The sequence below is a fragment of the Pochonia chlamydosporia genome, chromosome 2, assembly GCF_001653235.2.
Source record: "Pochonia chlamydosporia 170 chromosome 2, whole genome shotgun sequence".
NCBI lineage: Eukaryota > Fungi > Ascomycota > Sordariomycetes > Hypocreales > Clavicipitaceae > Pochonia > Pochonia chlamydosporia.
In genome coordinates, this window is record NC_035791.1 from 386,840 (window position 1) to 413,167 (window position 26,328).

Genomic DNA, 26,328 nt, shown 5'->3' on the forward strand with positions numbered 1-26,328 from the left:
GTAGAACCGATAACTATACTATGCTTCATACTATAACTACATGTATATTTTTTTTAGATTACCAGACCCCATATTGTCGCGTCGTCACGCGGTTCCAGTTATATTCACCTTGTTCACAGGGTTATAATTTTGCAGACCAGTCGGCATGTTTCCACGCAAACCCAAAACAGATGACTACAATAATTTCTCCACCATGGCTGCCAAGGCATGGCGAAGTTCTTCATTGTCATCTCCCCGCGTTGCTCGTTGAACAATGACCGGAATCTGGTCGCGGCCAACTCCCCGCTTGCTAAGCGGCAAGGGCTTGAGACCCAGCCCGTCCACCAGTTCGCTTATGTGATGGGCAAATTGCATGGCATCCTCTACAACATTTCCCGATCCAGGCTTTCCAATGGCTGGCAAGAGGAGGCGACTGATGCACCGTGCGTCCGAAATGTCCAGCTTCGCCTTGAGTCTGATTACTTCGGCGAGAGTGAGGCAGCTAGTTTCACCGTCTGCGAGGACATCGATTTACCATTGTTGTTAGCAGAGCCGGATTAAGTACAGAGCTGGGGTATAATGTTAAGATACCAGACTGGATGACCTTTTTACTTACGCGAAATTCCATAAGGACTACCCAATGCATGGCCCAAGCTGTGCGACAGGCCCATGTTTCCCGTAAAATTCGCACCTCGGAGGCCAGAGGTAGCATATGCAGCCAGAAACAGGCGGGTAAGCGAGTCGTGGAGGCGACCCGTCGCAATTTGGTCAACTTTATCTTCGCGTTGGATGCTGTTGCTACACGTATCTTGAAGCAATTCTGCAGCCCTAGGAAGTTCGTCAAACAGAACCCCTAAGGCCCAACAGGAAAGGGCTTTCCAGGGCATTTCGGACGAGGTTGGGTGGTAGGCTGTCTCTACGGCGTGGTCCACGGCACGGATCCCGGTGGCGAGGAGCAACTGTCTTGGCGTATATTGCGAGAACAGAGGATCGTAGAATATCGCTCCCACACCCATTCCCGGTGCCATGAATCCGATCTTGATGCCATCGGGGCCTGTATACCCGCCGCCTGCTGTGCACTCTGCGGCGCTGAGAGTTGTGGGGATGGCTATATGAGTAAGATATTGACCTCGTGCCTCATGGATGCGGTGTGAGATGGTTTTCGCTACGTCAATAGGTGACCCGCCCCCGAGAGATATGATTGTGTCGACTGATGGATCTTGGAGGACAAGGGCAAGTGCCTCTTTGACGTCAGAAATAGGGCCGTGCTGTCTGACACTCGCGAACGTCCCAGCATGATGGGATCCTAGCAGGTCCTTGACCTCCTGTAAGAGTGGCGTCTTGGTACCAAGCGTCGCACCAGTGATAACAAAGACCCGAGAAGCTGCGGACGGCAGCACAGTAGTAAGGTACTTACTGACGCAACGTGGCCCGTAGAATAGGTGCTTTAGGTGCGCCTGTGGTTTCCAGAGTCCAAACAAGGGGGAGTTGGCGCAATCCACGACTGTAGGCTTAGCCATGTCGCACGAGAGTTGGGCTTACTTTGATAACTGCTTTCTAAACTCTTTTCGCCTGTTCTTTCTTTTCTGCATCCGACTTGTTATCTGCCATCCCCAGTGCTTAAGTACACCGGCAGGGGGGTTAATATCCCGGCTCCGCTGGCAGTCTGGGGAATCCGCCACAATCTAGATGGGAGCCGATGGAGCGCCGCGGAGAGGTCACAACTCCCACCATGCTTCGGCCACGTTGTCAGTTGTCAGCCTGACTCGGCCCTGAATCAATGTGGGACATCCTGCCAGCTTAGAACTGTCAAGCCGGATTCCGACGTCCGAGCCTGATGTCAGATGTGGAGGATATGGTGTCATAAGACAGCATGCACCTCGCCCCTGCAAAACACGTCCAAGAAGTCGACTTTCGAACTGCTTCACGGCCAACATCCGGTGGTTGAAGAGGGAGGCAGGGCACGGGCGGGCTGTTTGCAGGTCCGCGTGTAAGCACGCTGACCCGATCTGCTTCAAAGCCGTATCTAACCTATGAATCGCTCCGACAGTGATGGATAGAAACATAGACGATTCAGATACAGTTTCATATGGGCAATTTGGTTGCTTCTCGGCCAGACGAAGGATAGGCATGAAACATATGAAACATATGAAACGAAACCAGAACAGACTTCCGTTTCAATGATTGGAACTGACACTGAGCTCTGATTCAGTTTCAATACGTTTCTACCCACCACTGCGCTCTGATCGAAACATGGACGTCTGTCAGATTGTGAGTTATCACAGGTCCAGCCCGACGTTGAAGACTGACCTTGTGGATACTACGTCTCCCAGTCGCCCGTCCCAATTGACTGCTTTCCTCTACCTGGTGGCTCCGCGATGAAGGGCAGGAGCGCTTCCCTCGATTGTCAAAGATGGCAACAGACATTCTGTCAATACCATACCCGCCATGTCTGCTGACCCTGAGGGTACTTGGCATTTTCCGGAGCGCGGCGTACGATTTCATGGTAGCGAACGCCCCTTGGAACGTCGACAATTGAAAGGGGAGAGTGCCTGAGGAGCAAGATCTGCAGCGGCAAAAGCAGGACTACCGGCCGAGGATATCGAACAATATGGGAGCATATTAAAGGAGGGCAGCACCAGTGGTTCTATCGGACTAGCGGAGGGCATTGACCCATGACGTTATTTTCTGTATGGCAATATATTATTTAGTTCGCCATACGGGAATAAATCAATAAACACGGTGAATCTGGGTACCCCGACTCCCCTCTGGCGAGCTTCTAACCCCGGCTCAAGAGCTTTTCTAGTGGCGAGTTGGCAAATCCCCGCTCACCTCTCTGTGCTTGTTGATGGCTCAACAAGGCACGGATCGTCGCCAATATGTAAGGCTTGCGAATGACAGTATGAAGAGCATGGCAAAGCCATTGTTGCCTTGCATTAAAAGTAACATTTCAAGTACAGCCACAGGTAATGCGTATGCTTATTGCGGGTGGTAATTGTTGAGACAGATGCAGTTAATATCTTTGACACGGGCATATATATGTTGCACACAATGCCAGTGTGTCTGGCCTCTGGCTTCCCAGATCGCCATGTGATGATGCTTTACATCCCAGCAGTGAGAACCAGAACCCTCGCGCGGTAAGCACATACGCGTACGAAGGTCTGGGTTGGCTACGGTACTATTGCCTTGGCCCTTGGCAATACGACCTTGCAAAGTGCAACTTTAACTGTGGCCATGAAGAATGAGGTAAACTGAAACTGACATGCTGAGGTAACATATGGGTGCTACCAATTCCTGTCACAATGGCTAACTTATTTTCTTGTCATCTTGTTCTCTAGAACTGGACAGCACCGCCTGATGGCGCATGTGTCAACTGTCGTGCTCGCAAGGTTCGTTGTGGCCGCGAACGGCCAAGTTGTGGCAACTGCCGACGAGATGGAGCGGAATGTGTCTACTCGTCCCCAGCAAAGCGTGTGAATCACGTCAAAGTACTGTGAGAGCTAACACTTTTATGGTCGATGAAAAACTTGGTCTTGTAATTTATATGCTGATGTTGGCTTTTTGCCCCCTCCCCAGATGCCAGAACTTTGACGACATGCAGAGCCGCCTAATCATGGTCCAAGAAGATTTGTCAGTCCTGACCAGCATGTTCAAGGAGACCAACATTGCTGCCAGACTGAAAAGCGATCTCCCGAATGACCATTTCCGGGACAGAGACCGGGACAGAGACCTCCCATTGAAAGCTACGGATAGCGACTGCAGCGATGACACTGCGGGACAAAGCGTCGGGCATATTTTTCGGGATGCTGGTACTCTTATCGAGCAGTATCACGGGAGGTGGACACTAGTCTCGCAATGTCACGACTTTGCTGCTGATGTCAAGCTCAGCATACTACCTAAAAGTAATGAAATAATACATGAGGTAATCGAGGGCCACATCAGGAAACTCACACAGGACGCCGTGGTCGGTGACTCGGCAGACTTTGTCAAGGTAGCGGCAGGCGAGGCTGTTAGGCTGCCATCGAAACAATTCCTCAGTGCTATTCTTGAAACCTTTTTTAAGCTTATTGATCACAACACGGATATCTTCGAGCCACAGATAACTTACGAGGCCTTGGAACGCGTCTACAAAGAGCCATTAGCACCCTCGTCGGAGGCTTGGGCGGTATGTTTCAATCTCATCATTCTCCTCGTCCTAGGCGCCGAGAGTCCAACCCTGATTGACGATCCATTCATTCGTCCTGCTCTGCAAGCATCACAAGTTGCAATAAAGAAATCAAGCATCTCTTTAGGCCCGAAGCTCATTAACGTGCAAACACTGGCTCTATTGGTGAGTGTTTTTTCTTTTTTTTTCTTTGTCTGTTTCTGGCTGTGCTCTTGAAGTGAACCCTCTCGCTTACATGGCAACACTTTTCCCCGTGCAGAGCCTGTTTGCCCATCACTGCCAGAACGAGGATCTTGGAGACAGACTCTTCATGCAAGCCTGTATCTTAGCCAAAGCCATGGGACTGGATCAGTACGCGCATGGCCTTCAACCGCCCGGCCTGTCCGAGATTGAAGCAACAGAGAGAAAAAAGGTGTACGGATCGCTTTTTATCCGTGACCAGCATGCTGCGGTTACTCGAGGGACGATCAGCTGGTTACCATACAATCGCAATAGTATATCTGCAGTCAACCTGCATGATGATAACGATCGTGCAGGCTCGAATTGCCAGTCACGGCACGACCTCGCCCGGTTACAGAACGAGCTGCAAACGATCCTCTCACCTGAAGCTTTAAGAAGTCAAGATCAGCGTGTCGCACTCTGTGAGCTACGGGATCGCCTGATGGTTTGGTCACGAGAGATGAACGTGCCTTCTTCCACAGCCCCTTCGACCACAGAGAATGTGTCAATACACCTGACATTCCTAAGCACGCGTATCCGACTAAACCAGACTCTGTATAGCTGCGATACCGGGGTTTCCAACCAGCTCTTGCACGACTCCCGACTGTGCTGCTTACTGCTAGTAGCATCTTGCTGCAGGCCCGTCCCCTATGACCTTTGGCATAGACTCCAAAGTCTTCTTGGAGAAGCAGCATCCATGGCGTCGCCCACACAAAGTCGTCCCCCTGTGTTCACATCTTCGTCGTCATCATCGTCATCGTCATCGTCATCGTCATCGTCATCGTCATCGTCAGCGGCATCGTTGCCTTTGGCAGCCGCCGATTCTGCTGACATCCCTCAACACGCCCAGCTACGTCCTGCTCTCTCAATTCACAGACTTTGGGCATCGTTTCCTCCCGCAGCAGTGTTCATCTTAGCTAGGAATATAATGCGGATTCATCTGGTTCCCCCTTCGAGCAGCAGCCGCAAGCCACCAAGGTATCAGCGCAATGACAACCAACAGTGTGCGGAGGCCCATCAGGATCTCGTTTTAATCGATACCTTGAGACAGGTCACACAACCAGCAGACACCGCCGCAATTTTTCGGCTGTCAAGCTGTACCAATAAACTGGGCACGGTGATAGAGGACATCGTGGAGTTGTTGAGCGCGGCAACCAAACCTCGAGGCAACGTGATGGACACTCTTACCCCCACGTCACTTCTGCTACAGGATACCTCACGACCATTTGACATGGAAAGCCTTGAATCATACGGTCTGTCAATTCAAGAGACGGCAGGGCTGCCCTGGCCTGAGTTAGGTGCGCCGGGTATGGTATCGACATCTAAATCTGGATATTCCTCAGCCGTCTCCAAGTGTGCTGGGGACGAGCAGGTCGACATACCTCAATTTCTAGGTCATGTAACAATGGAAGACATGTCATGGCCGATAGAATTTAGTGATGGTGTGGTACAAGGGTATCGAGGCTCTAGATTTGGAGCCGCCAGAGATGAATCATCTAGTAGGGGTAGGAAGAGGCCGAGAGAGTCGGCTGGCCGTGGTAACTCAAGTGACTACACGCCTGGTAGCAGACATAGTAATTGACTGCTCTGTCTACTGGGTTTGATGCTGAAGAAGGAGGCATTAAACATTGAAAAAGAAAAGTGGGATGCTAAAAACTTCTTCCTGATCTGTTGGCATCAAGCTTGCATAATGGCCGTCGCTTGCCACAAACATTGCTTGTTAGGCAGTGGCAGCATTTTGAATATTTATGCTCAGTAGATCTGATAGAAAATTAAAACTTATTCGTTGATCGATTTACTGAGAACCCCATTGTCAGCTAGTCATGCCCTAGAGCCTTGCAATAAGATTATGGTATCTGCTATTCACGAGTTGTTAGTTTCCCATGACACCGCTTCGGAAGGGACAGCAGGCCAAAAAAGCCACTAATTTAAAATGCTACAGTCGCCAAGACCTCGCCGACCCTGGCGGCGCTGTCTGGGCCTCCAGCACCAGTATAGAGCTATGGGTACGCACGCTATGCGATGGTGTTCGGGAGGAACATTTGTGTTGCGATTGAACTTACTTCTATTCAACTCTGGCTGACAGCTCTCATACCAATATATATACCTAGTGGCACGGGCCGTGCCACTAGGCAGCGACTCATCTGCCTAAAATTGTCTCCGTACATAATTCACATTAAGTCAACAATTTGCAACAGTAGCTATAGCTAGCCGCAAAGGCTTGTCAAAAGGTAACTTTAAGTCAATAAAGTTGTGCCTGTGGCTTGTGCTCTGGCTTGTGCTCTGGCTTGTGGCACTCCAGGTCTAGATATAATATTGTACCGTTTTCTCCTGGCAGCCGGCGAAGTAGCAAGGTATGAGGCACAAACGTAACTTTCTATATCGTTCTATAACGACCTGATACACCTGCTATTTGGCCGCCATAGTGACAGAAAAACACATTGCGGCAATTTGTATATGCTCCCTTTCCACGCAAGCCTTTTTCTGCATATTGTGAGAGGTTGGGTGTCATTAGAGGCTATACGGAAAGTTGAGGAGCAGCGAAAACAAACTGGTGCTGACAACTCACCGCTCTCACGGCTTTGTACAGGGAGATTTACAGCGTCGCATAGCATCTCTTTTAAGAATTAATAGAGCGGCATGCCACTTTTTGTCCCTTGCATGGTCTTTCTTGGATCTTTGGAAATGCTATGATACCAAAATGATCCCTACAATTAACCCCCTCTTAGAGTATTCTCAGCTACCCACAGTCATATCTACTGAATGAATGCGCCTCTACTAAGTGGCTGGCCGCTATATCAGTTCATCGCACACCGCCCAAGTGCAGATCCTCGGAGCGTGGCCGAAGATCATTTCTTGGTCATTCTTGGGCGTTCTCGAACCACGGTTTAATAGATGTTAGCGGCAACGGCAACGGATATGACACAGGAGAGGCAACCAAATACAGTTTGGCACTCAGAATTTCCCATTTATTTAGCTCCGAAATACGTTCCTACTATAAAGTCAATGGTGACCTATTCACACACTCTTTTATTTCATTTTCGGCTTTGAGCTTCTTTTCACCCGCCATACCCGTCTCTTCTAATCGCTTCACATCCTCAGGTGGCAACGGAATGGTAGCAAACCTCTTCAACGCCTCAGCGTTGATCTCGGGCGTTAGGACCTTCCCATCGCCAATCAAGTTTTCAAGATGTTCAAAGTAGCGCACGAAGAAACCGGGGGTTGCTGTGTTGATGAAGACGGCCTCCTCGTCAAAAGGGTTGCTGAACTTGTGCGGCAGCCGGACAGGAACTGTGACCATCTCGCCAGCCGCGACATCCACGCTCGGCCGGCCAGGGATGTGGAAGCGGACTTTGCCTTGCTGGTATGGCGTTAACAACGAGCGCGGATCAAGATCCAAAACTGGGAAGCGAGGCGAAGAGCGAGGCAAAAGTGAGAAAGTATCCCTTATGCTTCTCATCGTTATATCTTGAGAGAGGGGGGGGGGGTTAGGAATTGACCTTCACATAAAACCCTTCATCATGCATTTCGTGAAAATGAAAAATCGGGCCGTCGCTTTGTGGTGGGATTAGACTTTCGATGACACTGAGACGGTATTGGGTGTTCGAGCCGTCTTCGATTGGGCGCCACAGGTCTGATATATCGCAGTTCTCTCCTTAGCAATGACTTCTTAAAGTGTTTTCTAGAAAGGGGTAGATCTACACTGGCCCAGTCTTCGCCATGGAACGTTCTCTGGCTTAAAGTGGTTGACTTTGAGCGTCGATGCGTACGCTTCATGTTGGGCGTCCATGTCGAATGTGGGTTGTATCGGGAAGAACTAGCGGATAAGGAGGATTATGGATGGAGAGCCAGGATGCAGCAAGCGTTGATTACGGTAGTGCCTCTTTGTTTTAAAGCATCAACGATCCAATTAGGTCTGGTAGTGCAGTTTGGCTGACTAGGTCAACGTCAGCATTGCACAATCAACAGTTCAAATGTTCACGACCCACAACATTGAAGCCGGGCGCCGGTGAATGGGCACATGCAGGATTCCGAGCACCAGACTCATCGTCGCCAAACTTGCGACCCGGAGCCCGGTCGCCGAAGCGGAGGGCTTGAGAGTGGCCGGGGAGCTTCCGGCGATCCGAGTTTTACACCGCATCCGGCTGCTCGATGTCTGGTCCAATTTTCGGCAACCGGTCCAATACGTGGGAGAGGCTTATGCATGTCAACAAACACATGCTAGTGTCTCCATCTGGTTAGCCATTACTGAGTCCTATATGTTCGTTTAGTAACTGGACACCCATCGTGAACCCAGATTTGTCCGTGCCCTGCCTGACCTTGCCCTTCTCCAAAACCTTTTTTCACAGTAGTTGTGCGGAATGCCGGGCACTCTTGCTCCTACACCTACAAATATGGAAGTCGAGACAATAAAGAAATATGTGGCTATCAAGAAAGGTGGTCCCTTTCAGCTGGTGACTGGGGCTAGACCAACACCAGGTCCAGGTGAGGTGTGCATTCGCAACCATGCCGTCGGGCTGAACCCGCTAGATTGGAAGAACCTTTACTACGGCGAGATGGTCAAAACCTGGCCTGAGGTGTTCGGAATTGACACTGCTGGCATTGTGGAGGCTGTTGGTAATGACGTGACGGCGTTTAAACCTGGCGATGCTGTGATGAGTCTTGCAGGGCATGGCGGACGTGCAGGAGCATTTCAGGAGGTTACTACAGTGCCAGCACACTTTGTCTGCAAAAAACCGGCGATTTGGACTTTCGAAGAGTCTTCATCCGTTCCGTGAGTACTCAAAGCTCCCAACATTGTCTTCCTGAAGACCCTGTATATTGCCAAGAAGTGCGACGAATGCTAACAGTTTTACTACCAGAATTTGCTACCTCACAGCAGCCGCAGCCGTTACCAAGACTTTGGGAATGCCTCTCCCTTACATTCGGGCGGAATTGGGTTTAGAGGGAGAGGATGGCTTCACTATCAACGGTACCACAGCACCCTCCATCCGTAGTATCCTGGTCGTGGGCGGCAGTTCTGGTGTTGGCGCTTCATCTGTCCAGCTACTACGACTGGCATTGCCGTTGGCCGTGATTATAACAACCAATTCACCTAAACACAACGACCATGTTATGAAACTGGGAGCGACAACATGCACTGACCGCCATGACCCGAACTTTGTAGAAAAAGCCAAGAGTGCTTGCCCAGGCGGCGACGGAGTTGATGCCATTATCGACGCCGTGGGTGGTTCCGCTGAGAATGCCGGGCTTTTTGATGTCCTGCGGCCGGATGGCCCAAAACTCTACAGCCAAGTGTTTACTGGCAACAAGGTTGTGATTCCTGAAGGCGTGTCATCTGTGACAGTCTTTGGACGCATGATGTTCCAGCTTCCGGGTGGTATGTTTGCCATGAGCAAGCTTGTGGATCTGGTAGACGATGGAAAATTCAAGCTCCCATTACAAGTCAACGTAAGTGGAAACGGCCTTGAGGCAATTGGCCCGGGTTTGGAGAAGCTTAAGGCGGGTGTAAGCGGAACCAAGTTGGTTGTATCTCTGTAGATGAATGCTCCAAGTAGAGTCATTCTCGCATGTGGATTAACTTTATAAATGCTGCGAGCAAAGCCATCGCTCTCATTTTGAACCTGACTTTAATTCCCTTTAGACATTGAAACTTCTTATGTTGCCTGAAATCAAGGCAACCTTTATTGGTAACGCATAGATATCTATCTCTTTGTGATGGCCTTTTTTACTATCCATGACTAAAAGAAGTACTGCTAGGGCCGTCTTTGGGCCGGATGCATAGCTGTGTCGTCATGACTGACCCGCAACATCTTGGGCGCTTTGCCGCGCCATGCTCTCCATCTTTGCCTGGAGATGTTCTAAGTGGACTAGGTGGTCCTTCTCAGTCAATTTCCATTCACGCTGCATGACCTCGTGGACTTTTGCGCCACGCGCAATGATGGAGGCCTTGAACGGTAGGGGCTGGGAGTTGAAGGAGCTCGTGAACGCCATTGCGTCGACAGGACATTGTACCTGGAGCCCATCTTTCACTTCGTATGCATGCTCAAAGTTGTATGCCCACAACATTCGTGCCGTGTTGATAAGCAACGAATTTTTGCCCACGTGCTGTCCTGCAAGCACTATTGGTTAGAGCGGTATACTACATTTGAATAAAGAGACACATACCAGGACACACTCTTCGCCCGAAGCCGAAGGGAAACAATGGTAGACTGGGGTTCTCAATCCACCGTTCCGGGACAAAATGCTCCGCCTGCTTAAATACTTGCTCATCCATGGCCATGGCCCAGAGATTTGGGATAATCATGGATCCCTTGGGGATGTGATAACCCTTGTACTCATCATCCTCGGTCACGGCGTGAGGAATCCCGCCAGGAATGACTGGACGCCAGCGCAGAGTTTCTTTGACGATGGCGTGGATATACGGTAGGTCATCCAAGTCGCCAAACGTTGGCATCCGGTCGGGGCCAACCACGCGATCAAGCTCCTCCTGCGCCTTGCTTGCGACGCTTGGGTACAAAATCATGGCCATTACAAAGACTGAAAGTGCTATCGCCGTTGTGTCACTGCCGGCCTCGTACAGGACTCCCAAGATGTAGCCGAGCTCTGTACGTGGCATGTTCTTGCTCTCTTTCATTGCGAGCATATTTTTGCACCAATTCCAGCCAGGCTTTTGCTCCGCCGATACCACGAGACTCCGCAGAAACGACGACTCGAATTCGTGCATCCTATCAGCAACCCGCTTCCACGGCGCCAGTGCTTTTGGGAGCACATTGATCCAAGGCAGGATGTCGACCAACCAAGTGCGCAGAAAGACTTGGTTGAGCTCCTCCATGACTTGATATGCGACTTTGAGCTCCGGCTCAACCCCCTTGGGCAGCCTGATTCCATAGGCCAGACTGTAGATAAGACTCGCCGAGTACCGGAAAAAATGGGAAGGAAAAAGCTCGCCAGCATCCGCTTCGGACAGTTCCAGCAGTAACTGCCTACTCTCCAAATCGTGGAGCGGCCGGTAGGCTTCCGAAACACGCACATTGAGTACCGAGGCGTGCAGCTTGTGATATGCTCGCCATCGGTCACCGTAAGGCAGGAACAGGATGCGTAAATTCTTCGAGATGCACTCCTGTATCATGGGTGCGCGAGGACGGGAGCTGTAGATTGTGTTGCGCTTGTCCAGCAGATCACGCGCTGCCTCTATTGACCCGATCATGATTGCTTGCTGTGGTCCGAATTGCATGGTGACAAGAGGCCCATAGCGCTTGAACATGTCAGTATAGCCCAGCCATGGATAGCTTTTCGGGATCTGATGAATATTTCCAATAAGGGGCAGCGGCCGCGGACCGGGGGGCATGCGGCGCCGGGAACGATATTGCTTGACGACGGACACGAGGATCATCAAAACTCCTACGGCCAGCGCCGTCTTGGCGTTGAACTGCGAGACCAACACAGCCATATCGCTACGCCTGTGACTTGAGCTGCTTCAGTAGAGCACAAGGGAAATGTCTGTCGGCTATGGAATAAAAGGACTTTACTCCATGAATAGTCGTCAGTAATTACAAGAACGTAAACGTACAAATTCGCCGACGATGTTGCAATTGGGCGTAATGGTTGCAACCCCCGGCCGTCGGCTTCCAGAGTCCGGACGATTCGCTCCACGTCCAGTCAATTTGACAATCAATGGCTGAGATCCAACAAGAAGGTCTCAGCCGCCTGAAGACACCTCGACCGAGGGGAATGACTATTCCGAAGCCCCGGGGAGACTCGTACGGGACCAGGGACCACCTGACTAGAAAACCGTACACGAAATCATACTAACAATAAACAGCCTCAACATTGGCAGACCGTGATTCAGCTGCTGAGAATAGGATGCTGAACACTTGGGGAAATGGCCATCAAGCAGGCCTGTCAAGGAACAAAAAGCGACATAAACGAGGCGGAATCAACCCGTGGAATAAGAGATAGTGTCTGGTCTGTTGGGGCTTGGGGTGTTATGTACCAACCTGAATTTATCGAACCAGACCGTAAATAGCCTTCCTGTCTAGGCCCTGGTTCTCTAGGGACTTCACTCTCGGCGAAAGAAAATCAAAATTTGTATCCGTATCCGTATTGGCCGCCGGTGGCTCATGCAGCCGGCCCATCCTGTAGCCTACAAGCCAGCATCGTAACACGCCAGCTATCAATAAAATGGTGGACGCCGTTTGCTAACCGGCTGAAGAATGCATCAAAAGATATGGCGCAAATTGACTCCGCCTATAGTTCCTTTCAGTCAGATCAAATTAGAGAGCAGGTCCACTGGGCCTGAAACGTTGAACTTATACTATCTTCTGATAATGACATTGATACTGCCGAGACACCAACCCACGCATATCCGAGGTTACGAACGCAGCTTAATTGCTGATTCAAACCTTGAACAGACTATCTCCGGGAGCCCATCATACAAAACAAAATGTAAATGTCAGTCCTAATACGCATTATGTATCTCAAATGCGAACAAGTTAAGAAGCTATTCACGCTCGGTGGCATTAACGCTGCAGATTTCAACCCAACATTCTGCCCATCAGATGAAATGGCTAACTGATTGCGTCAAAAGGGAGGTATGTTACCTTTGTAGGAGAATGGGATTCGCCCATGTGGAAGATCATTGAGATTAGTGAACACAGGAATGTACAATCTTGGGCAAACACAACTCAAAATATATCGAAAATCTCCCACTTTGTTCAAACTTTTATTCTAAACCTATGAGATAACACTCTTCATACATCGCGGTAGCGTCCCGCCAACCCTTTGCCCTTGTTTCCAGAAAGGTTTAGCAAGAAAATTGTCCCTCACTAATAACAACTCACATGAGAGAGCCGACACGTCCCCTTACGGAAAGAGACGTGGGAGAAGGCGTTCAGTAAAATTCCAGACATGGGAAGCTGTGTGAGAGCTGTACGCGGCGCCCGTGAACCATGTGTTCTTGTGACCCTGCAATCCGTCCAGGCGACTGTAAAACCCACCGGATATGTCAGAAGAATTGACGTACAAACTAAAGGGGTAATGGCTGGAAAATGCGAGCAAAGTTACAGGGTTAAGGCCAGCTGTACTAGGTAGAACGGCACGGCGCACCCGTTCGACAGTAACCACAATATCGCGCTTTATCTCCCGTTCGTCCATGTAAGCACACGAGCCATAGCGGACGAGATAGATGCCTTTCACGGCGGTAGGTGAGATCTGGTACAATGCTGGCAGATTGGGCAAATTAAAATTTGAGCTGTCCAAGTTGGCGTTGACAAACTCGTCCCTATCTGCAAATCCTTCAACCTTTACCAGGCCGACATACCAGCCATGTGACCTGAAGCGAGAAAAGAGACTGGACTCGCGACTGTCGAGACCCAGGGGGCCCATGTTGGCGAGCGTCGGAGGCATCGTGACAAGGAGTTTGGAGACTAGAATTGTCTTCTTGCCCGAGGGTGTTTTGACAGTCAGAACCACGCCAGTGCTATTCCGAACGGCACCTATAACTGTCGATGATACCAGTGCGTCGGCACCGAAGTCAGCCTGGGCCTTGAGGTAGATCTCTTGGTTGAAGCCCTTCTCAGTGACATAAAACCCGGGTGACTTGGGAAGCTGGCCGTCAAGATAGGCTAGATTGAGATATTTAAACACGTACAGCGTCGATTGCGATAAGAGGTCACCCAAGCCCTCAGTCTGAAAGTATAGACTGTATACGTTGGACTGGATTCCATACTTTGCGACGAAGTCACGAAATGGCAGAGTCAGGTCTTCAGGGACAGGGGTTGGTAGTCTTGTGTTTAATGCGAGATCCGGGTATTTGTGAACTTGTTGAGAAAGTATGGTTAGATTATTGTCAGGTTTGAAGTCGGGAAGCTCCTTTGAGCTTTTGAAGTCGACATGACGCGTGTTGCCGAACCCGACCTCGCTTAGTTTCACAAGTTTCATCGGGACGTTGTAGAAGCCAAAGAAGCGCTTGATTGCGTCGACGTCGCCACCGTAGCCTTGTGAGCCATAGTTGATGTGAGTATTCGTGCCTGGGATGGTGTAGGTAGCCGTGTGGCCTCCAAATTCATGCCTGCTCTCTACCACGACGAACGAGTGGTTCATCTGGCGCAGACGCAGAGCAGCGTAGAGTCCTGATGCACCACCGCCGATGATGGCAACATCCTTATGGATGACACTGTCAGCAACACCGAACGTGGATAACGCAAAAACTGACAGTAGGAGAACCAACAAGGTAACTCCACGAAACGGGTGGCCTGAGACAGAACACATCGTTTGCTGATGATCCAATAAATAAGCGAATGATAAGGCAGAACACAGCAGACTAAAACGGAGATTCTTCGGCTCTCTAATGTTTGATTTGATCGCCGGTACTGCGCCTTTCGTATAATATTCGTATTACTTTGGCTGAGCCGGCAGTAATACAAGGTAGTTTGCCTCGGAGACTTCCTAAAAACCTCAGTATCAGATTTGCCCGATTACGGCTACGGCTGCTTCTATGGTGAGTTCCTCGCAAGCTTGGCACCCAGGTCACACGTGTAAGTCCTACATTGGAATAAGCCTAGCGGTCCATTGGTGTAGATGAGCATTCAGCCAAGGCGTACGCGACATAAACAGATCAATCAATTGCACCGACTTCAAATCCCTATCGTTAGGCCTGTAGGGGATTGTATTCAGCTACCCGAGTTTCGGAGTTGGACTTGACATGTCAACGTTTGATGTCGCAACCAACGGCGGGCGGCTGGGGTCTTCGGCACCCGAGACCCGCAACCTTGCAACATCAGACCGCAGTTGTGACTTGCTGGAGCTCGGTTGCATCGCCGATTTGGCCCGGGTTAAGGAAACAAAAGGCTGAAAGTGGCGAGGGCATTCTTTGGTTTCGGCGACGGCACCAGTGACCCTGGTTCAAGGTCTAGTCTGGCAGAGTGTCATTATCTGCGATCCAAGAGATATTGGGGAATCAAATGGAAAATATTAGACACGTAAGCTTTTCTCTCTTCCTACCAAACAGGTTTTGTTCAGTCGCCTATCAATTTTGCTGGTGCCCATCACTTTTCACAAGTCTGCCTTCGCATTGAGGCGTATGTGCATTATACACAACAGCATCTTTGTCAAAATAAGCCCCCCCCCCCCCCAAAAAAAAAAAAGAAAATGAGTACCCCCAAAGAAAATGAGCTCTTACGTGTTGCGGAGGACATCCTCAAACATGCCAAAGATCTCGTCGAATACCTGTCTGCGCAATCTATCACTCCCCCAAGTCTCGATGTTGGTGCACGCACCGAGCTCTGGAATGGGCATACAGGCGAGATTGAGCAGCACCGAACAGCCATTAGCGGCCTGACGCAGTACCTGGACAAGCTGGTACAGGGGCCCCATGGCTTTCTGCATGAGTATGTGTCGACGAATTGGGAACATGGCGCGTTGTACACCCTACTTGAGTATAATGTGTTGGAGGCAATCCCTCTTCACGGGATGGTTACCATTGGCCAACTTGCGGAGAAGGCAGCTTTGCCTGCCGAGAAATTACTGCGCATCTGTCGACTGGCCGCATGTGTTGGCATCCTGAAGGAGACGGATGACGGTGTCTTCGCCCATACGGTAGTTTCGGAAGAGATGGTGCGAGATGTGGGCTATAAGTCTTTTATTGCGTTTCAGTAGGTCCATGACGACTCTATCCAAAATACATGAGCTCAGCTGACTGACTGTCTCTTTCACCTGGACAGGCTGTATGAAACGAGAGTTGCCAGTGCTCACTTGGCTGATTCTTTTCGGAAGCCAAACTCCTTCTGGACAGGACAGTCCGCCTTTGACTATGCGTAAGCAGATATAGTGACGCAGTCCTCTACCTGCAACTAACTCTAGACATAGTTGGGGGTCTTCAATGTACGAGTGGCATGCTAAACATCCTAGAATTGGTAATCGCTTTGCCAGAGCTATGGAGAGTGTCTCAAAGAGTACGAGTTTCCACAGTTACTTACACGAATGAGAGTGGCTAACGACAGAGAAAGCTCTCGATCCAGGCAATGACATGATAATCGACTGGTTCCGCCGTCGACCCATGATTTGTGAAGACGAAAAGTGTCTGGTTGTGGACGTCGCTGGAAAAGCTGGCTCCTTTGCAGTGGATCTCGCCAATACTTTTCCAAAGCTTCACATCCAAGTACAGGATTCCACAGTTGCTGCTCTGAATAAAGGAAAGGAAAGCCTCCAACCAGAGCTTTCCGAGAGAGTGACATTCCAGGAACGGGAACTGTTCTTGACACGCTCTCTCTCGGAGCATACCAAAATGGATCAAGACGGTATTATACCTCTTGTCTTCCTCATGCGCAGCGTGATGTGGTGTCACGACGATGACAAGTGCATCAAACTGATAAGGAGCTTTGTTCCTGTGCTCCAACACCCAAGTCAACCGACGCTTCTCATCAGTGATTTAGTGTCGCCAGCTCGGGGCACATTTGAGCCACATGTGGAGAGGGCATTCCGCAGACGGGATGTGACGCTCATGACGATGCACAATGCCAAGCAGCGAACATCAAGGGAATGGTTAACACTGTTACAGGAAGCGAGTCCACATTTCAAGGTTGAGTATTTCGAGGAGTACACTTCACATAGCTGCCGTGGATTGTGGCAGATTCAACTTGAGAGTGAGTAAGTGAAGGCAACAAAAAATTGGAAATGAGGAGGCAGACAAGAACTTGAGATTCTGATGGAGCCACGGCAGTTTTGGAGGCAGGACGTCGACCTTTAGCTTTGGAGCTTCTTGTCAATCGCCAGTATTCAGGCAGAAAAATGAGATCTCTAAGTGGGCATGCACTGACAAAGAGTATATTCACTTTACTCTACCAAATGTTCTATTGGGAGACTACATGACCGTCTGCGACGTGGACCTCATACCAGCCTGTCACAAACTTTGTCCTCTTGCCATCAGCGAAGTTTACGTGATCCGGATTCACCACATTCACCCAGTGCGGATCCTGGCGCACCCCAAGATAGTGCTCGATATCCTTGAAGACAATCTGAACGACCATGTCACAGTCTGCCTCCTTCGCGGTGGGAAGACCGGGGTGAATGGTCCCCAGCAACGCCCGTGCCTGTGAACTGTTGTGTTGCTGTTTTGTAGATAGTCCATCGTGGTCAGCCAAGATGGTCCGGATCAGCTCTAAAGATGGCTCAACCGCATAGAGCTGTTCAAGGGCTATATTCCAGGCTTACCATAGTGTAGGAAACAATGTCATTCTTCGCAAGCAAAGCCTTGAGATGGCCGGCATGGTTTTTGCTAACATAGTTGTGATACTCCTTCTCATCCATCCCTTCCTTCTTGTATCCGAAAATAGTGATGGCATAGAGCTGCTGTGGCTGGCTGGTGGAAGTCATCGTGACGGATAGATGAAGATGGAGAATTCTGATAGAGCGAGATTAACAATGTAATTCTCGGTCCCGCTGAGATCGAGCATTTTTATGTAGCTCAATCAAAGGTAGAAAGTGTTTGGTAGATGAGGCACGGAGCGTTCAGAAGTCTCGGGGAGAGCTCACTTATCCATTGATGGAAGTACTTGGACCATCGGCCGAGTGACACCGGGCCAAGGCTGGGTCATCTTGAACCTCGGGGACCAGTTCCGTCAGCCAATCACACTACTAACAACACGTCCGAGAACAATATGTAGCCAGGCTCGGTGTCAACTCAACTCCCTGAACTCGGGAGACGGCGCCCGAGTGGTTGTGGGTACGGTAACCTGTCGTGACACAAATACGACCGGCCGAATATAAGCACATTGGGGACGGGCTTGACAAGGAAAACGGGGCTTCAAACTTCGGGTTTTACTTCACCGTTGAGACTGTAATTTTCAAAAGCTGTAGATTGCCATAGGGAGCTTTTATGCTCATATCCAACATGGCCCACAGTACGCCCTCTATTTCCCAGAACGGCGGATCTCAGCAGTACCAAGTGCTGCTATTTGGCGATTTGTCGTCGTCGGGATTTGAGGAGGAGCTTCGACGTCTGTTGCATATTAAGACCAACCCCCTTCTATCTTCCTTCCTAGAACAAGTCGGCTTGTCTCTCAGGAGACTCATAGGCAACTTACCCTCTCGACAACAAGACCTGTTCCCTCGCTTTACGACCATCATTGATCTCGTACCTTGGATTGGGGGCACTCCAGGCACGCCAGTCCTCAGATTTTTCGCATTATGCGTTTATGAGATTGCACAATTTATTGTGTAAGATACCTTGGGCAAAGGATGGCAATTAGAAATTAGATCTAACAAAAACTAACTTACTTCCCAGAAGATATAGCAGCGATTCCAACTCATATCCCTTGCCTACGCGTACATGTATTATTGGATCTTGCACGGGAGCTTTTGCTGCCGCGGCTATCAGCTGTTCTCAGACACTACCGGAATTAATTCCAGTCGCTGTGGAAGCGTCCTTAGCCGCGTTTAGGACTGCACTCTGCTCTTGGTTAGCAGGTCAATATGAGTCTTCGCAACAGGCCACAGGTACATCATGGTCGGCTGCTGTCAGACCGAAAGACATGAATGATTCAGTGGACTATCTGCTGAAAGAACTAGGTGCTGCTGGGGTAAGTTTCTTGTTCCTTTCCTCTTCCCAACTGCAAATGCCTGACAGTTTCTCTTAGACAGACTGTGGACGCTCCAGGCTTTACATAAGTGCCACAACACGAGACCAACTGACGACCATAAGTGGTCCACCATCAGCATTGCAGGAATTCCTTTCCAAGGCGTCTGAAGGGCTGCGATCACGGTATCTGGATATCCAGTCGCCATTCCACGCGCCGAGCTTATTTGATGAGTTAGATGTGGACAACATTATTAGCCCGGTTGCCGAAGAAGCAGAGCCTCGTGTCCCGAAGATTCCACTTCTGTCATCATCAACGGGAGATGTTATCAATGCCCCGTCCTTTGAACAGCTTCTTCGCCTGGTGGTGCACGAGACCCTTCGGCAACCAATTCGGTGGGAGATGGTGGTATCTTCGTGTTGCTTGCTCCTGGCCGAAGCGAAGACACAACAGTGCACCATCATTTCATTTTCAAGTCACGCTGCATCGATGCTCAGCAATGCCTTGACGGTCGACACTGACATGCAAGTGAGTGTTGAACACGTAGCACAGTCCCAGCGGCAATCGGACAGCTCTTCAGGTAGCTTTGCACATTCCAAGATTGCCATTATCGGCTACTCGGGTCGATTTCCTGACGCTGCTTCCAACGAAGCATTCTGGGAGCTGCTTCGCGCCGGACGAGATGTTCACCGCGAGATCCCAGCTGATCGCTTTAACTGGGAAACACACTATGATCCGACGGGCAAGCGCAAGAATAGCAGCCGCGTCAAGTATGGCTGCTTTATTGAGGAGCCAGGCGTATTTGATGCTCGCTTCTTTAATATGTCGCCGCGAGAGGCAGCAAATACAGATCCAGCGCAGCGGTTGGCCATCACGACCACTTTTGAAGCCATAGAAATGGCCGGGCTTGTGAGGAATCGTACCCCAAGTACGCAACAGGATAGGGTTGGTGTCTTTTTTGGCACTACAAGCGATGACTGGCGTGAGGTGAACAGTGGCCAGGATGTCGACACCTATTTCATCCCTGGAGGCAACCGTGCCTTCGTACCCGGCCGCATCAGGTGAGTGCTGGTTAACCGGGATTTCTGGGTCACCCTGGCTGATATCGTACATCTGACCTATTTGCTCTATTTTATAGTTACTTCTTTCGATTTTCCGGTCCCAGCTTGAGTATCGATACAGCCTGCTCGTCCAGCTTCGCTGCAATCCAGACTGCCTGTAGCTACCTCTGGAGAGGCGAATGTGACACTGCCATCGCCGGGGGCACCAATATCCTTACGAATCCCGACAACTTCGCTGGATTGGACCGTGGCCACTTTCTCTCAACTACTGGTATGTTTAATGTCAAGCAAGACCGAAACCATCACACGTTTATCAAAGATTCCGTCTAACCCTGCCAGGGAACTGCAACCCGTTTGATGATGAAGCCAGCGGGTATTGCCGTGCCGATGCCGTGGGATCAGTGATTCTTAAGCGGCTAGAAGATGCTGAAATAGATAATGATCCGATATTTGGTGTTATTGTTGGGACTAACACTAACCACTGTGGCCAGACCGACAGCATTACTCGTCCACATGAGGGAGATCAAGCAAGCGTGTTTAGACGCATTATGAGACATGCCAATATCGAGCCCCTTGACATTAGTTATATTGAGATGCATGGCACAGGTACGCAGGCAGGTGACCTGACAGAAATGAATTCGGTTTTGTCAGTGTTTGTGCCAGGGACAAAGCGTACGCTCGCACAACCTCCCAGGCCACTGTATGTAGGCTCAGCAAAGGCAAATATTGGACATGCTGAATCGGCATCCGGAGTTTCGTCATTGATCAAGGTGCTCATGATGATGAAGAACAGCGAGATTCCGCCGCACTGTGGAATCAAGACCCGCATCAACCACAACTACCCCCGGGATCTCGCTGAGCGCGGAGTACGCATCGCGCTTAGTCCAACCCCTTGGCTGAGAGAAGAGACTATTTCTGGTAAACGGTCAGTCTTTTTGAATAACTTCAGTGCCGCTGGTGGAAATACTGCTGTCTTGTTGGAGGATGCTCCTCAAACAGTCAACGCACCGAATGCCGGGGATGACGCCAGACCCGTACACCTCGTTGCAGTAACGGCCAAGACCAAAAGCTCTCTACTTGGCAATCTCAAGGCGCTTTCATCATGGCTTGAGGAGAATCCAACCATTTCACTACCTGAGCTCTCGTACACCACGACAGCGCGCCGCATGCATCATAACTATAGGACAATAGTTTCGGGCGCGGACATACCGTCTGTTCTGTCCAATATCAAGAAACAAGTATCAGCACTGAGCCAGGCAGCCATTAGGCCGATCCCATCGTTAGAAAAGACTCCAAACTTGGTGTTTGCGTTTACTGGCCAGGGTACACTATACACGGGTCTAGGCAAGTCGCTCTACTTCACCCATGCCTCATTCCGTTCAAGCATCCTTCGCCTGAATCGCCTCGCACAGAGCCAGGGATTTCCACCATTTATCGAACTAGTGGATGGTAGCCAGCCAGCGGAGAATGCGAAAGACACCAGGGCGGTAGTCTCACAGCTCGCCTTAACTTGCGTACAGATGGCCTTGTTTGAGCTCTGGGCAAGCTGGGGTCTGACTGCCTCAGCAGTAATCGGTCATAGCCTGGGAGAATACGCCGCAATGTACGCCGCAGGAGTCGTCACTGCAGCAGATGCCATCTATCTCGTTGGCTGCCGGGCAAACTTGCTTGAAGAGCATTGCTTGCCTGGTACCAATGCGATGCTTGCAGTCAAGGCACACTCGGATGCTGTGACGAAGTTGATTCGCAATACTGGCTGCGAACTCGCGTGTGCCAATCAACCAACAGGTCATGTAATAAGTGGCCGGATCGAAGATATTTGTCGTACTGAGAGTAAAGCTGCCGCTGCGGGTCTAGAGACTATCAGATTGGAGCTTCCATATGCATTTCACTCAGCTCATGTCGAACCCATTCTCGCCCCGTTCAAGGCCGCCGCATCACGAGGAGTGACGTATTGTGCACCTACGATTCCCATCATGTCACCCTTGGAATCCAGAGTGGTTCACGCTGGAGAGATTGGCGTATTTGATGCATCTTACCTTGTCAGTGCCTGTCGTGGCACCGTTGATTACCGAGGCGCTCTTGAGGCGGCCAGAACAGACGGGTTGGTCAATGAGCGTACCGTTTGGCTCGAGGTCGGAGCCCATCCTTCATGTGGTGGCATGATAAAGGGTACACTTGGAACCGAATCCAGCACTTTAGCATCGCTACGGAAGAACGTCGATGCCTACAAGACACTGGCTTCGTCGCTCCAGAGCCTGTACCTGGTGGGATTCGACATCGCTTGGAATGAATACCATCGGCATTTCCCGTCTTCCCAAAGGGTTATCGAACTCCCTAGATATGCCTGGGATTTGAAAAATTACTGGATAAAGTACAGAAACGACTTTTGTCTGGCCAAAGGCGAAGGCCTAGTGCCGGCGTCGAGCGAAGAAGTTGCTCCTCGACATACCCTAGAAGCGCCGGACACGCCGCAGTATAAATACCTATCGCCATCAGTGCAGAAGGTGCTCGAGGTGTCTCATGGTAAAGAGCTGTCGTCACTACTGATAGAGTCTGACGTATTCAACGAGAGATTGCTGCCTGTCTTCCAAGGCCATGTGGTAAATGGCACTCAACTCTGTCCTTCGGTAAGCTATAAACCGGCCTCTCTGGCGGTTCATGAATACTTACAGTCCATCGTTTTAGTCCTTGTATGCCGACATTGCCTTGACCATGGCGCAATACATGCTCCAAGGTCCGGGCCTGTCGTCCTCAACAACGGGTCTCGACCTGACGGATGTTAAGGTTGACGCGCCTCTCATTGCTCAACCTACAGAAAATACGCATCTCTTCCGCGTCTCCGCAAAAGCAGCCTGGACCAATAATCTGATATCCATGTCGATCTTCAGTGTCAATAGCAGAGGTGAGCGTACAACGTCGCATGCCAAACTCGAAGTGCGGGTTGTGCCGGAGCAGAATTGGATTTACGACTGGAAGCGCAATACTCACTTGATCATGTCTCGTATAGAAGCATTGAATCAGGGCATTCATGGGGGCAACAGCCACAAGCTGAAGCGTGGAATGGTCTACAGGCTATTCGGGGCGGTGGTGGAGTATAGCAAGGAGTACCAGGGTATGGAGGAGGTGGTTCTGGATAGCGAGAGGCTCGAGGCAGTGTCAACTGTCAATTTTCAGACTGCAGAGGACGGCTTTGTGGTAAACCCACACTGGATTGATAGCCTTGGAGGCATTGCAGGCTTCGTCATGAACGGCAATGATGCTGTCGAAAGCAAGAAGCAAGTGTTCATTAACCACGGATGGGAGCGACTACGAATCGCAGAAAAGCTGGACCAAACTAAAACATACCATGCATACAATAGAATGCAGCGAGCTGAGAAGAGAATGTATGTGGGTGATACATACGTCCTGCATGAGGAACGTATCGTGGCAATTATCGAAGGGGTAAAGGTAATGTCTCTCCATGTCGTATTAGTTACACAGTTTGGCGCCCACTGCCAACGGAATACCAACTTTTTTGTAGGGAAAAACGCTGACAGAGCTGTTTCATAGTTTCAAGGAATTCCGCGTCAAGTCCTTGACCGTGTTCTGCCTCACCAAACTTCATCTAGTCGACCGGCACAAGCGAATGGTTCCCAAAAGACCCGCACGAAAGCAGCTGATGTATTGGAACAAGGACTTCAGGACGCATACTCGATAGAGAGTGCCCTAAAATCGGGAGATAAAGCCAGACCTTCATCTACACTTGTTGGCACAATCTTAACCATCATCTGCCAGGAAGTTGGGCTCTCCCTAGTCGAACTACAACCGGAGAGCGAATTTACTGAACTTGGGGTTGATTCGCTTCTTTCACTCACTATTGTGACAAGAGTTCGTGAGGAGTTGCAGGTAGATCTCTCGCCGTCTCTTTTTGTCGACTACCCAACAGTCGCAAGTCTGGAGGCCTTGGTTGGAACCCAAACACCGGATTCAGGTGACGATATAAGAACGCCAGCTTCACATTGTGACTCTCCTATCACTAGCTGTAGTGAAGACACCAATATTACCGTCCCAATATCTGGGGTCGAGCCCGGTGTTGCTAGCGGGGTCCCTGAGCGTGTAAAGGAAACACTCGCGATTCTTAGACGCGCGATAGCGGAGGAGACAGGCGTGTCACTTGCCGACTTAGTCCCTTCCACTTGTCTTGCCGACATAGGTATCGATTCACTACTCTCTCTCACCATCATGGCCAAGATTGATGAGACCCTCGGGGACTCGATACCCCGTGAACTCATTGCGAACCACACCACTCTCCAAGAGGTGGAAGAGGCGGTCCTCGGCTCACTGGGGTTGACCCTATTGAAAGACAAACCAGCGGCCTCCCAATCTTGCAGTGCATCACAAGACTACCTGTGTGAGGGACATCATTTGGAGAATTGCCAGCCTGCCGTTTCCTCGCCACCGAACGCAACATCTATCCTCTTGTCTGGTTCTACAGACACTGCGAGATCTCTCTTGTTCTTGCTTCCAGATGGTTCCGGATCTGCCGCCTCCTATGCCGCGCTGGCGCCTAGTATCGGCTATGGGATTGCTGTTTATGGTCTCAACTGCCCATGGCGGAAAACGGCAGAGGAAATGACGCGCTTAGATATCGATATGGCCACCCTCGCAGCAAAGTATGTCATTGAGATCAGACGGCTACTTCATCAACGCCACAAGTCCAACGCCCGCCAGCTTCCTTTCGCTATTGGTGGTTGGTCCGCAGGCGGTATCATTGCGGTCGAAGCAGCCCGCTACCTGAAAGGCTTAGGAGAGAGCGTGGACAAGCTCATCTTGCTCGACTCGCCGAATCCTATTGGGCTGCAGAATCCGCCACAGAGGATGTACGACTTCTTTGACTCTATTGGCATCTTCGGCGGTGGGCGCAACAGAATGCCTGACTGGCTGCGGTCGCACTTCAGCGCGTTCATCCATATCCTTGATAAATATGAACCCACGGCGATGCCGGATGCTCCACCGACACTCGTGGTGTATGCAAGGGATGGCGTTTGCAAGGACCCCAACGGACCTCGTCCCGAAATACGCCCCGATGATCCTCGCGAGATGCTGTGGTTACTGAATAACAGGACAGACTTTACTGCCGGTGGCTGGTCAAGTTTGCTTGGGAGGTCGAATCTAACCATACGGGTTATGGACGATGTCAACCACTTTAGCCTCATGGATGCGGGTCCTGGTATGAAGACACTAGGCGATACTATTGAAGGCTTTTTGTCTTGAGGAGGTCCCGAGATGAGGATGCAAATAAGGAAATGTTATATTACATTGCCTACACGGTTTAAGATCCTTGTATTTACTTACATACAGAGTGCAAGTGGCACAAGACAGGAACTTTTGGCCAAATGTGTATGGCCAGGTGGAAAGAGTGTTCTGTACGGTTATTTCGGTTAGATGTCGCTGTTAGTATAAGAGGAAGGCGTTTCCTTGAATCTGTCAATTCCATCATTATCGGGTTTACCTGTCTAATTTGACTATCATAAAACTCGTGTTTGAATGCACGTTGCCATGTATGCTACAACTTCCCTGAACCCTTGCAATAGTTCGGAAAGCATACCTATTTTTGCAGAGGGGTCTTATGAGTGTCCCGGCAGAAGCAAGTACATGCCTGTTGAAGCTTCATGTCTCACATCAGGCTGTCAGCTATCACGACTTCAAGACGGGGTAAGTCGCTGCTTTTTACTATGCTACAAAAATCCTGCGATAATCCAGTTGACGGCAATGAAGGGTCGTTAAAGTCTAACTCGGATGGCAATTGGTCAATGGCCGAGCACAACTTCATGGAATGAGACGGCATCCACAACTGGTATACATTCCTGGTAAATCTATATGCTGTCTATTTTTCTTTGCCATCTAATTCTGTAAAGAAGCATTCGCGAATTGGGTAACGGTAGTACACTGTGTTCTTTCCGTTTCTCACAGCATAGTGGCCGTAGATACGCACTAACCCATAGTCGTGCGAGATTAAATAAGCCAAGATCTATCGGTGGCCTTTGTTTTCGCGTTTAACAGCACGAAAGAGCTTGGTGACAGCTCGTATAGCTAGAGTCATGCTGTAAGCATTCTAACGATTGGCCACGTCTAGGACAGCGTCGCCGCGCTTTACCTTGTATGTTAGGAACGGGGAAGTACTTATAGTAGGCCGCCATAAAGAACAGCTGGTCTCCACTGATAAATTCGTCTATAAATGGTGCTAGTTTGGGTCAGCTGGCTATCGCTAAGTACCTCGCGCCTAAAGCCAAGAGAGTAGTCTGACTGGGACTTAGTCCCAGTCAATACGATTGAATTGTTACAG

General features: G+C 50.1%; 9 protein-coding genes across 9 annotated transcripts; 4 read left to right on the plus strand and 5 right to left on the minus strand.

Moving 5' to 3' along the window:
• Nucleotides 1-174: 174 nt before the first annotated feature.
• Nucleotides 175-1,499, minus strand: VFPPC_11715 (maleylacetate reductase; the record flags this gene model as incomplete). The annotated part of the gene is made up of 2 exons (XM_018289820.1): nt 175-494; nt 596-1,499. The coding sequence occupies 2 exons, from the start codon at nt 1,497-1,499 to the stop codon at nt 175-177; spliced, it is 1,224 nt and encodes a 407-aa protein (XP_018146202.1).
• Nucleotides 1,500-3,592: 2,093 nt separating this feature from the next.
• Nucleotides 3,593-5,945, plus strand: VFPPC_15467 (C6 transcription factor; the record flags this gene model as incomplete). The annotated part of the gene is made up of 2 exons (XM_018293220.1): nt 3,593-4,309; nt 4,404-5,945. 2 exons carry the CDS (start codon nt 3,593-3,595, stop codon nt 5,943-5,945), a joined length of 2,259 nt encoding a protein of 752 aa, XP_018146203.1.
• A 1,413-nt stretch (nt 5,946-7,358) lies between these two features.
• On the minus strand, nt 7,359-7,823 carry VFPPC_11719 (AraC-like regulator; the record flags this gene model as incomplete). The annotated part of the gene is made up of 1 exon (XM_018289821.1): nt 7,359-7,823. One exon carries the CDS (start codon nt 7,821-7,823, stop codon nt 7,359-7,361), a length of 465 nt encoding a protein of 154 aa, XP_018146204.1.
• A 901-nt stretch (nt 7,824-8,724) lies between these two features.
• Nucleotides 8,725-9,904, plus strand: VFPPC_11720 (alcohol dehydrogenase; the record flags this gene model as incomplete). Its single annotated transcript, XM_018289822.1, has 2 exons — nt 8,725-9,137; nt 9,226-9,904. 2 exons carry the CDS (start codon nt 8,725-8,727, stop codon nt 9,902-9,904), a joined length of 1,092 nt encoding a protein of 363 aa, XP_018146205.1.
• A 252-nt stretch (nt 9,905-10,156) lies between these two features.
• On the minus strand, nt 10,157-11,816 carry VFPPC_11721 (cytochrome P450; the record flags this gene model as incomplete). The annotated part of the gene is made up of 2 exons (XM_018289823.1): nt 10,157-10,476; nt 10,532-11,816. The coding sequence occupies 2 exons, from the start codon at nt 11,814-11,816 to the stop codon at nt 10,157-10,159; spliced, it is 1,605 nt and encodes a 534-aa protein (XP_018146206.1).
• Nucleotides 11,817-13,228: 1,412 nt separating this feature from the next.
• VFPPC_11722 (FAD dependent oxidoreductase family protein) lies at nt 13,229-14,635 on the minus strand (the record flags this gene model as incomplete). Its single annotated transcript, XM_018289824.1, has 1 exon — nt 13,229-14,635. One exon carries the CDS (start codon nt 14,633-14,635, stop codon nt 13,229-13,231), a length of 1,407 nt encoding a protein of 468 aa, XP_018146207.1.
• Nucleotides 14,636-15,514: 879 nt separating this feature from the next.
• VFPPC_11723 (O-methyltransferase) lies at nt 15,515-17,070 on the plus strand (the record flags this gene model as incomplete). Its single annotated transcript, XM_022428774.1, has 5 exons — nt 15,515-16,017; nt 16,087-16,179; nt 16,232-16,317; nt 16,372-17,011; nt 17,064-17,070. The coding sequence occupies 5 exons, from the start codon at nt 15,515-15,517 to the stop codon at nt 17,068-17,070; spliced, it is 1,329 nt and encodes a 442-aa protein (XP_022284541.1).
• A 144-nt stretch (nt 17,071-17,214) lies between these two features.
• On the minus strand, nt 17,215-17,737 carry VFPPC_11724 (ethD domain-containing protein; the record flags this gene model as incomplete). Its single annotated transcript, XM_018289826.1, has 2 exons — nt 17,215-17,472; nt 17,576-17,737. The coding sequence occupies 2 exons, from the start codon at nt 17,735-17,737 to the stop codon at nt 17,215-17,217; spliced, it is 420 nt and encodes a 139-aa protein (XP_018146209.1).
• A 517-nt stretch (nt 17,738-18,254) lies between these two features.
• On the plus strand, nt 18,255-25,256 carry VFPPC_11725 (polyketide synthase; the record flags this gene model as incomplete). Its single annotated transcript, XM_018289827.2, has 7 exons — nt 18,255-18,580; nt 18,648-18,942; nt 19,000-20,000; nt 20,078-20,271; nt 20,340-22,630; nt 22,689-23,450; nt 23,553-25,256. The coding sequence occupies 7 exons, from the start codon at nt 18,255-18,257 to the stop codon at nt 25,254-25,256; spliced, it is 6,573 nt and encodes a 2,190-aa protein (XP_018146210.2).
• Nucleotides 25,257-26,328: the final 1,072 nt, after the last annotated feature.